The following is a 12,288-nucleotide window of genomic DNA, read 5'->3' on the forward strand; positions in this document are numbered from 1 at the left end:
TTACCCATTACCACATTTTATTTCAGAATTATACTGACACATATTTAAAGAAACAGATAAAATGACTTTTACAAGTCAGAATGATTGGTCACCAATTCCCAATAATAGCTTCTTTTAGAAGTGCCTGAACATTATGAACACACTAGGTCACTTAATAACATATAATACAACGTAATAAAATTAATACAGGCTCGTTTGAAAAAGCATCTGTAGTGTGTTTATACAAAAATCCATTGGAATGCATTTCCTAAAATTTGGCTTAGGTTTAAAACAAAACCGACGGGAGAGCAATGACCCAGAAGCATTGGTACCCAGCAAGAGGAAGTGTGTGCACCATTTCAAAATGGATCTGCTGGCACTTAGTGTTAATTTGGTCAATTTGCTTTCAATTTAACGGAGCCAAAAATGAAAATAGTTTAAAAAAAGTTTAAAAAGTTTAAAAAGCCAGTTTAAAACTTGGCTGTTGTAGTCTGATTTTATAGAATAATCAGGAAAACACACAACCTTGAACTGAACAAGCAACAAGGTTGTTTCATGGCCCTTGTAGTGTAAACAAACATTCAGAATTTAAAGTCATTCCTCATTGATTATAAAAGAAAAAGAATAAAAAGTGAGAATAAAAGGATTGTCCAGAGAAATACAGACTCTGCGTCTGATATGCATAGGCATGGTTAATCTACAAGTGCTACACACTTTCTCACTGAATTAAAAACAAAACTTTGGTTGCTTTACGGAAACGTAGACTGTACACATCTAGCTTCATGGTAACTGGAGTTTTCTGCTCTGCCTTGGTCTCTTTTCTGTGCTGTTTTCCGTCAGACACAACATTAAAAGGTGCTTTTTCTTTTTCATGGGCAGCAGGAGAAATATTGCACAGTGTTTTCAGATCTAGAGGTACAGCATTCTGGAGTGGTTTGGATCTGAGATCGTGTTGGTATTTGTAGTGTTTTTCTAAAAAGATGTCACATTATTTGATGCATCTGTATGTGTAATGCGTGTATGTACATACACACACATAAATATATACCGTATACGGCGTGTACGTATTTCCGTTTCTTTTGGTCCTCCTCTTCACTGAATTCTCTTCATCTTCCTCCAACTGGAGGAGCTGGAGGAGCACCTCGCACTAAAAGCAAGAAAATATGGCATGAAGTGATGTATTCATGTTGATCTTGTAAAAAACTGTTGGTAATGTTTAAAGCGCCACAAAACCCCCGTCTCAGCAGGGTGTTTTCACTCTTCTAGTTTGAAAAAAGTCAGCAAAGTGGGCGAGTCCAACTCTGTTTAGTTGGGAGTGTCAAGGGAGGGAAAGAGGGAAGATTTTGCATAAAAATGGGAGTTTCAGTTCGACCATGCAATAATTTTCACAAAGGCAAAACAACACACAGACGCAGGGGAGAAAGACAGTGACTATGTTAACATGGACATCACCAATCCAACTAATCGCCAAATAAATAATTTGTTGACTTCACTTTAATTTAGGAACATTTCATGCATGCCCCCCCCCAAACTAACGAGATATTGGATGTGAGGAACTGCTGGATAAGTGTACTTTTAATGGAATGTTTGATACCGCATGCCGTATGGGAGAAAAAAAAGCTCCACATTTCTCACTAACCTAGATGCACTCGGTAAGTAGCGTCAGAAAGCCATGTGTTTATAGACTATCCCGTCACAAAATACCGCAAAATTTTTCCACACAATGGTAATAGTGTGATTAAGGTGTTTACATACGGAGAGCAGCATTTACAGCTGTTCTATCAGTCCTTAATATTGTAGTAATATTAATGCACTGTAATCTTAGTAACAAAATAATTTGGACTAAGGTATGTCTTTAAAAATTGAAAGAGTACTGCTGACAAGACTAACTAACTTTGCCATCTGAATAAACAAACAAAAAGTACTGATCACACACATTTCTCATATCTGTAAAGACAGGACAATCAACACCAGCTGGAACCGCATCTTTTTATAAAATAAGACGAGTGGCAAATACGGACTTCACCATTTCCAGATGGGAAAAGCTCTTGAGTAAAAAAATGTTTCTTACAAACGTATTAGTGTCGCGTGTTAGCAGACCATTGTAATCCACATGTGAGTCCAGCTACGCTCTCATAGCGAGGAATTGAAAACAAAACCTTTGTAGTGGCATATTTATAAATTCAACACTGACGACCCGTGTCTTTGAACAATTCTTCTTCTTCCACTTGTTTTAATTAAAGTTGGCAACACAACGAGGCCTCTCTCTGCCGTCTAAACACTTTAACAGGTAAAAACAAAGCTATCATGCATATAAATGAAGTTGCACCACATACACAATAGAACACGCTGATTAGTAAGAACCAAGTCTTTCTCATGAATTAATGCTGAAAACTCAAAGACGTTATTTTATACTCGCGGGTACAGACATCTAGTCTACATGCTGGAATACACAAAAAGATCTAATCGCCGCTTCAACATTTATTTTCAAACCGGAAGAACGGACTTGCTCGAAATAACGCAAAAACAACCAATTTTAAATTTTTTTGTTAAATATATGTTTCCTAATAGTGTTTTTAGCAGCGTGGGACACATATATGACTGTCAACATCTCAAAAAATGTGTTTTGGTGTTTCGTGACCCTTTATGTTTGATTTTGATTGTCACCTCTGTTGTTGTGGTTGTGGCTGGGATAGCTCTTCGGGAAGTTTCTGTATTCTTCAGGTGGAGGAAAATCCTCTATTGGGTGGAAATCATACTTGGACTCAAAATCATCTGGAAAAAATCAGAATCAGAAAGAGTACTGAGTGGCAAGTGAGTTTACATTTATCTTAGTGACAGAAGCATCCAGTGCAGAACAAGTATTAAAAAAACAAGATAATAAAACAATTCTTAGTATATGTCAAATAAATTAAGCAGCATAACACCAATAATAATGAAAAAAAATCATACATACAGCACAGTTGAGGTCAAAAGTTATAAATTTACTCTGAATTTTTTATTTATTTATTATTATTTATTTTGATTAATTAATTATTTTGCCAAAATAAGATAGATCACACAAAATGTCAGTTTATGCAAGTACAGACCTATTTCACATAAACAGATATTTCAGATAAAATATTTGGATTAAAAATTCCCCTTTATGAATTTTGTATACTCGATTGTAATGAGGCGACGCAGTAGGAAGTGCTGTCGCCACACAGGAAGAAGGTCGCTGGTTCGAGCCTCGGCTAGGTCATTTGGCGTTTCTGTGTGGAGTTTGCATGTACGTGGGTTTCCTCTGGGTGCTCCTGTTTCCCCCACAGTCTAAAGACATGCAGTAAAGTTGAATTATGAGTGTGTGTGTGTGTGTGTGTGTGTGTGTGTGTGTGTGTGTGCGTGTGTGCGTGTGTGTGCGTGTGTGTGCGTGTGTGTGCATGTGTGTGCGTGTATGTTTCCCAGAGATGGGTTGCCATCCCATCTGCTGAGTAAAAACGCGCTGGATAAGTTGGTGGTTCATTATGCTGTGGCGACCCCGAATTAATAAGGGGGACTAAGCCCAAAAGAAAATGAATGAATGAATGATTATAATGATTCTCAACCCTGCTAAAACTGACAAATGAACAAATAGTCAGAATATTCACATTTTTTGGAATTGAAATGTTTATTAATCCTTCTATCAAGATCCATTTTATACCATATATATGTTTTTTAAATTGATTATGTTGACACATATTAACACATCAGGGGATTTAAAGAAATACTACAAACTTTAAACTACTATTCATGAAAATACTTAAATTACAGAGAAATCCAAAAGGCCATTGCAAGCGAGCTGCGTTCCAGACCAGCTCAGCTCAATTACGTATAATGTCTCCGACACCGCCTGTAGTCCCGTTTAGTAACATGATAGCAACCTTCTTTTTAAGAGAAGCGTAACAGATTTTAAAAAATCAAGAGTGTGATTTAAGTGATGTGTTCTGTCATAGAATAAAACGTAAAAGTATATTGAGTTTACGTTAGCCACGAACCTTATTTAAGCGATTTAACTGAAATCCTATTGAAAAAACCCATTGACTTCAGGACGAAGGAACTGGAACAGCTAAAATGCTAATTCACTTCCGGATTTTTGCATACAAATTGATGTCATAGTTCCTCCACTCTATTGTCTTCTTGCTTACCATCATAAACTAAAATAAGGACGCATGACAGCTGAGCGGGACTTTGAAGAATAAACTGTTAAGCCATTAATTTAAAGTTTCTGTTTAGAAACTTTGCTGTGTGAAAGCAAACTGCACGAAGAACAAAAATAAACATTGTAACAATTTTAATCCCTGTTTCGGAACAAAAGAGTCAATCCACATGTGTGAAAGCACCCTTAATTACTGTATCTGGAGTAAAAAGATGACCTCATTTTTCATTATCAGCCAACACATCTCTGTGTTCTGAGAAGGCTTGGTTGATGACTGTAATAAGGAAATATTGTGTAAATTTGAATTACTGAGAGTTCATTTGACTGCAGAGTTATTTTCATGAGCTGATGCACAGCTAGAATCAAAGTTCAGATCTACAAACACTTCCCACAAACAAACAAATCAGCAACTAAGAGAACACAATGATCCAAAAACGATGAGATCACTTGTTCTATGAAGCAAATGAAACTCACCAGCAAAGGATCTTGAGGCGGAAGACGTGTGTCCATTGCGGAGAGGTGGAGGTGGAGGAGGCGCATGTCCAGAAGACTGACGTCCAGAAGAGGACAGAGGAGGAGCCTTCGAACGACTTGGGGGCTCAGAGGAGGTCTGTGGGCCACCGCGGTAAGGAGGCGGAGGAGGTGGTGTTTCCCGAATACCATTACGAGATGTAGGAGGAGGAACCTGAGGAGCTGAAAAAAACACGTCATTTTAAATGAGGGCCATTTTACATTTATTAAAGCCTTCATTTAAAAGAATAATCACAAATATTAAATTGTGTAATCATAAACTCTAGAAAGATACTACCAAGAGAATTAAACTAACAGATCTTTTAGTAAAACTAAATTTAGGGCTGTGCAATGAAATTTAAATTTCGATTGTCGGCTTTAACGATTATAAAAAACATTCATCAAGATAAAACGGTCAATGTGTGATTTTCCCGCCCCTGTTTAAGTAATCTTGCACTAATATATTCCATTCGTTCCTCTGAAAAAGCTCAGTTTCACATGAAAACTATTGAAAGCATGTATTGTGTATAGGCATGGGACAATATCTGTTTTCAAGGTATACCGTGGTTTGGAAAAGTAAAGGTTTTGAAACCGCCAAAATGTCTGTAATACCGTTACCAAGCATGTTTAATAAAAACTTTATAAAATCCTGAGTTTTCCCACCAATAATCATCTGCATTTAACTCATAAATACAATCTTTCCGACATGATTTGAATGCACCAAAACAAAAGGAAAGCATAACCACCCACTCCTATACAATACTGTAAGGAATGGAATGGAAAGTTTAGTTCCAGACTTGCTCCAATACATACACTTGTAGTTTTCTAGTTAGCCTGTCCGACTTGATTAGCTGGATCAGGCGTCTTTAATGTACTGTAAAAGTTGAACTCTGTAGGTTTCTGTCCTTATAGTAACTACAATTAACAAACTATTTTGTTTCTATATACATAATAATTAAATATATTTTTGCTTATGTTAAGTTTATACAGCTGTGATACATCTTGCAGCTTATAGGGTTCATGGATTACAATGTTTAATAAAGACTTTTTAAAAATACCATTAGAAAAATTTGTTTCAGGACCAGTACTTCTGAAAATGTGAGGTGGATCTAAGACCTTTCACAGTAAACGTGATTAAATTAATGTATGAATCAAAGATTCCAAAGTTGAATAATTTATAAGCGGTAAGCATGATAGATAATTTTTTTCTGGTGTATCAAACTTTAACCCCTTCCAATGCACAATATTCTCTAAATTAGGATAAAGTCATAAGGAAAAAATATAAATACACACAAAAGGAAAAAAAGGAGAAGATTAGATTAAGGATGAGCATTGTAGTAGGCAGGCTGGCAATGTTGTTGTAACTGAGTACGTTTACATGGACACCAATAATTTTAATGCGATTGCGACAATACTCTGATTAAGAGTCTGCCATGTAAACAGCGATTTTTTATTAATTTAATCAGTTTAAGGTCATAATCAAACTAAAGAGAAATCGAATTATGATGTGGAGTATGCCGATTTTAGTCGTATTATTGAAGTGCAGTACAGACATGTAAACACAAATCGGACTATTAGCGTCATGCATGGAATTTTCACCGCGTTTTGCGACAGGATATCCATTATTTAAATGCTAATGAGCTGCTGCTCAACCCTGCCTCTCTCTATGGCTGGATCACGAATACCTGTAGTAGCCTAACTATCCATTCATAAGGTGAAGCTTAACCAGCGCAGCACACACAGTGCTCAACCAAAGCTTGAGCTTCTGCTGACTTTTGTTTGTATGATTGGTATGAAGCATTTGGTGCTGTTTCCACTTTATAATGACAACACAAAAGATCTTGCTGGGCGGTCGTCCAGACCGTATAATTGTACATTAAACTTACGAAAGCGATCCAAAAATTTGTATAGTCAAAATTTTGTTATTGATATATATTAAATTATGTTTTTTTTTTAAAGAGAAAAAAAATTCAAGAAGCAAAAAAATTACAAATTTGGTTGAAATTTTGTAGGTTGCCGTTTTTTTAAATATGTTGCTTGAATTAAATTTTATTATCTTACAATTTCTAAATATGTTTGGTGACTAAAATATTATTTTAATAACTATATGTTTAAAAAAATTTTTTTTTTGTTTAAATACACCAAAATACATTGCCTATATTCACGGAGAAATGGATCCAAATATTTACTTAAATATTCTGAGCACTGTAAGTTGGTGCTTGATAACTGTAACCAAATAAAAACAAACCTTTAAATGCAAATTTGATGCAAGTCTAACTTCGTATTGCCTGTCATTGTAAAACAAGAGGCAATAAAATGTTTTTCACAAAGAAGCAGGTTTTTGCCCACTTCTTCTGAGACATTCCTTTCACATATATGTATAGAACTAATTAATTTTGTTGTTGCCTTTTCTGAATTTGTTATTCTGTGTAAAGACACCTGCGAGCCTCTAAAGTTACACCAGAACACACAGCAGACTTCATGCCAGGATTACTTTGTATTAACACCTTATCATTAGCTGCTTTGGTATACGTTTACAAATAGGGGTAGGAAGAGGGCTTGTAGTTTGCTTGGAGGCAGGCACATATAAAGAACTAGCAAATTATGTCTAAACTAGCAGGGCATTCAAAAGGGTCAATCATATCACATAAATACACTCAGACTGTTTTAAAAACAATAGATGTATGTTTCCTGTTTAACTTTTCTGAGCTGGTAGACACGGCAGAAATCGAACTAAACACAAAAACAATGTACAAAAGTGGAAAATTTAATCCGAAGTCACCTTTGAAAGGTTTAGTTCACTCACCCACCCTTGACTTGTTCCAAACCATCTGCTAAACATTAAAGAATATATTGTGAAGAATTGTGGAAACCTGTAAACCTTTAAATCCATAGCAGGAAAAACAAATACTACAAAAGTCAATGCAGTGTTTCCCCAACCATTATATTAGGGGGGGGGGGGGGGGGGGGGGGGGGCTCCCAATGGCTGAACCCACCCCCCTTAAAGTCACGTAAATTTTATTATCTATATAGCACCAGATCTCAACTTTTTATAAATAAACAAGCTAAATAGCTGCATGTAATATCTTATTTACACAACAGCATGTCATTTCTGTTCTGCGCTTGCATCACAGCAGCTAAAATATATACAGATGCAGACATCCCAAGTCTCCCGCAAATGCATAGAGACTCCCAGATGCCCACAAACAAATGATAATCTCCCAGAAATCGCACGTCTCCAGCACGATCCTCAAATACGTCCCTGCATCCCGCCCCACTCTTCAGATACTATGCACAAATCCAATGCTGTGATGCGAGCGAGCCATCTCCTCTATCTAATGTCTAGTTATGACCTCTCTCGGTCTTGGAAGCTCTGCGTGTCTTCCGCAAATTCATACGGAGTCCATGATCCCCCAAAATTAATTCAAATACTTGAAAATCATGGCGACGAGAGTGAATGAGCAAGAGAACAGATTGCTAGAAGAGCAATGATGGTCTAAACATTACATTTGTTAGGTTAAATTAATAGAGCAGTAAAGATTTTATTTTCATTGAGGGATCTGCTGTCAATAGTTGGAGACGAGCAAAATATTGGAATGGTTTTGCATGTATTTAGGCCTTTTTACATAGAACAACTGAAAGTTCAGCGTTTTGACAATATTGCAAGTCCACTTAAAGCTGGCTGGAATTATTAGCTAACTTTTTAAACATTATTAAACAAATATTTAATAATACAACTTCTTGTAATACTCTCATTGCTTTAAGTAGTTTATAGGCCTATTTCCTTTTAGTAAACAAGTATTAGATTAATTGATGAGCATTTTAACAAATTTTCATCTTTATTCATTTGCAATGTTTCCAAATTACATTGTTTGTAGTTTTTCTGTGGCGGTTCTTTCCGTGTGTAGACCCCTGATAACTAAGGCACTAAACTGAAGTAAAATGAATGGATGAATTATTTTCTGTAAAGCTGCTTCTGGCCATGACATGTTCACATCTCAATTTTTAGAAGAGACATGTTTAATAAATGTCTCAATAAATGGGCCAGACATTTCTGACTTTCCATCGCAAGAGGCTCAGGAAATGTTCTTCCAGAAGCCCATGAAGATACATTGCAGTGACAAAAGCTGCACAGTTTGTGAATAAATAAGACAATAAATGTAAATAAATGCTAATTTATAATTTACAAACGGATGTACAGTTCAAATAGTTTTTCAGTTATTTACTGCTGTCATTAAAAAAACATGACTCCTTGGGTCAGTGTGAGTCTGAACAGCCAGGCTGCGTTGTGTCCGCCCCAAAACTGTAAACCTGGGGAAAACACTGCAATGGTTACAGGTTTCCAACAGAACAAAAAAACTCAAACTGGTTTGGAATAAGTCAAGGGTGAGTAAATGTTGGAAGAATCTTCAATTTTGAGTGAACTATCCTTTCATGCTGAGGCATAAATTTGATGTAGATTTATTTTTGGTGATTCGCCTCACTTTATTGCTTTGTGTTTAGTGCAAAATGGCCTTTAGACCATTCTTGATTTTTTTTATCTTAAGATGTTTTACCTGTGCTGCGTCCCACTGGATCACGTGCTGGTGGAGGGGGGCGTCTGTTCTGCTGGGAAGGTGGTGGAGGAGGTGGAGCTTGGCTACGGGCATTAGCATTACCATGGCCTCTCCTGTTAAGCGAGTTTCGCCTCTGTGGCAACTCTGGGGCTGGGTCACCATTTGCAGCAGGTGGCTGACGATAAGGTGGAGGTGGTGGAGGTGCATTTCCAGAAGAAATTGAAGATGATGAAGAGGAGCGAGATGAAAGGGGAGGATGTCTAGGAGTCCCCTCACGAGCAGGTGAAGGTGGAGGAGGAGGCCCTTTGCTTACAGGTGGTGGTGGTGGTGGAAAGGGTTTGTCACGACTCTGCCCAGAGCCCTGTTGAGCTGAAGAGGGTCCGCGATTGCCAGCACGATTGAAGGGTGGAGGTGGAGGAGGAGCAGAGTTGGTGGGTTTTGAAGAACTGCTTGGAACCGATGGTTTGGAGACGTCTGGAAGTGAGGGACGATGATTTCGCTGCTGTTCGGGAGGTGAGGTGCGACTTCCATCACCACGGCTGGAGCCGTCCACTTCAGAATTACTCAGACCTCGAGGTACTGCAGGGCGAGAGCCAGGTGGACGCAAAGCTGATCGTCCTACAGAGCTGTCTGTGTGGACATTTATAAATGAGAAGTTAATGAAAAGAATATTATTGAATTATAAATAAACAATAAAAATATAAATAAACAAAAGAGAATAAGAAAATGTTGAATGGAAACACCAAGATGTAAACAGACTCTAAGGTTTGCAAAAATATCATAAATTGAATGCATTTTTTATTCAATTAAAAGACATACATAAACTACGATTAAAACACATTTACCAAAACCATTTCTTGATGTGCATCAAAGAAGAACTGTGATTTTGAAATGATTTTGTAATATTTTTAAGGATGTAACAATTTTTAGGTATGTTCACCGTGAGACGGTGGAAAATTGATACAAATACTATATGAATCGCGATACATTTTTTGAACAGAGGCAGGAGATGAAACTTTGGCGCAATCCCAAATCTACCCCTTAACCCTTCCCCTTACTTTGGGAATTGGGACACCCCTACCCCTTTACGGAAACATGCAAAACCAGGGCTAGGGGTTTCCCAATTCTCTTTAGCTTGAAGGCGTAGGGCTAAGAGGAAGGGGTAGATAAGCCTTCGAATGGAGATTTTTCAGGACAACATTCGAAACCAAGGGCTAAGAAAATTTTCCAGAATACACCAGCTACAATGGCAATATAGCTGCACCCGGAAGTTTACCACAAATTGGTATTTTTTTGTTATTATTATGCATTTTTACAACAAACAAGCACATGTTTTAATATATTCATAACCACTTTCATGTTTTACCGTCATGCTTATAAAAAAACGATAAAGTAAAAAACGCTAAATTTCGCGATCTATAATCATAATCATCTAATCATAACTCCTGTAAAGCAGTCCCACAACATTCTGACACCCGATGACTAGGGCCAGATGGAATCTGTGGACGGTTTTTGCTATTTCTGCAGAGAATTTTGGTAAAAATCTGTGAATTTCTGTGGAATTATTTGGGAGTATCATAACTAAAACCTTAATATGTGAAATAAAAAATATTATCTTTTTAACTTTTATTTAATGTTTAAAATGCAAATCCAATTAGATTCACATTATTTGGTAAACAAAGCAAGTCTCTCATATAATATATCTACTAAAAGACAGAAAATATTACTGTACAAGCTGCATTGTACATAAATCAGATGAACATTTTCATATTAGTCAATAATATTACAGTAATTAATTTAAAAACTGAATAAATATAGAAATACACACATTTACTCAAGTAAATAAACAGAATTAATGATGGGCTACAAATCTGAGGAATTCTGCAGAAATCTGTGAAAAATCTGCAGAATTCTGCGCGCGCATATTCCGTGTGGGCCTACCGATGACACTGGAATACCCTGTCAGAAAAGTCTAGTGGCTGGGAATGACCTTTTTACAGTGTCTGCTATAATGGGAATGTTGTTTTTGGTGTGTTTACATAAATGAATATGGCCACTGTGTAAATGACCAGTGTAGTTACGATCCTATTGCCACATTATATCTTTATGATAACATAATATAAGCCTTCAGTGATTTCTTGAAGATAAATACCAAAAAAGAACACAACTGGAATAACTACAGCAGTCGCGATCATCTGATCTCATGAAGCATGAGATTGCGATGACATATAAAAACCTGTGCAGGTGTTGTAGTGCTGTCCCATTTCTTAGGGGCACATTTTGAAGCCCATCCCCTTCACACTCGGTTTTAAGGGTCAGGGGGAAGGGGTAGGGGTACAAAATAGAATTGGGATTGGGCCTAAATCTAAGAGAAAAAGTTATAAATTCTCAACCCATAGAAATGATTGTTTATTATTTATATATTATGTTAGTTTGCTGGAATGTAAATATGTTATTCCCTTAAACACACGAGATATAAACTGTGTTTTAAATTTTGAGCATACATTCACAAATTTGAAAGGAAAAAGTTTTTGAAAAGGAAACTCACCACCGACGGGTCGTAATTTAGGCACTCCTCCACTGAACAACCCTCCCATGGCCTTTGGACCAGAGCTACCTCCAAAACCACCGCCTCCTCCTCCACCACCACCACCACTACTGCCACCGCCGCCTCCACCTCCTCCTCCGCCACTTCGACCTCCAGCCTCTGTAAAAAAAATAGTTTTGTTGATCAAATATTAATGCAATTATTTAAAAATTACTTATCAAAATGACTTGTATTTTGTAGTGGAGTCCAGTCGACTTACTTTCAATAACAGGTGCACTTCTGTCATTGACCCCGGTCGTCTTCTTCAGTTTGGCACCTTTACAGATGTCTGACAGAAGAGCACCTCTTCCTTTTGCTTCATCTCTGTTCAGTTTTGGAGCGGTCGTGTTTGCCTGAACGGAAAAACATTTGTATGTAGAAAAATGTTTTCATTATTTATTTAACAATATTCACTGACATTTACTGATGTTAATAGAATTGTAATTCACTGAATCTCTCTGCTATGTTAGTATTTGATTTTC

The 12,288-nt window shown here is 37.0% G+C and overlaps 1 protein-coding gene across 1 annotated transcript in view; it reads right to left on the reverse strand.

Moving 5' to 3' along the window:
• Positions 1–12,288, reverse strand: part of wipf2a (WAS/WASL interacting protein family, member 2a) — a 25,684-nt gene continuing 13,396 nt past the window's right edge. The window contains exons 3-8 of the mRNA XM_005155759.6: positions 12,027–12,159; positions 11,768–11,926; positions 9,220–9,849; positions 4,628–4,846; positions 2,647–2,754; positions 1–1,126 (exon numbers count right to left, since the gene is read on the reverse strand). Coding sequence (XP_005155816.2) covers positions 1,086–1,126; positions 2,647–2,754; positions 4,628–4,846; positions 9,220–9,849; positions 11,768–11,926; positions 12,027–12,159 — 1,290 coding nt within the window. The 3' untranslated portion in view covers positions 1–1,085. The remainder of the gene's footprint in view (positions 1,127–2,646; positions 2,755–4,627; positions 4,847–9,219; positions 9,850–11,767; positions 11,927–12,026; positions 12,160–12,288) is intronic.

This window comes from Danio rerio, chromosome 11 (assembly GCF_049306965.1).
Source record: "Danio rerio strain Tuebingen ecotype United States chromosome 11, GRCz12tu, whole genome shotgun sequence".
Classification (NCBI taxonomy): domain Eukaryota; kingdom Metazoa; phylum Chordata; class Actinopteri; order Cypriniformes; family Danionidae; genus Danio; species Danio rerio.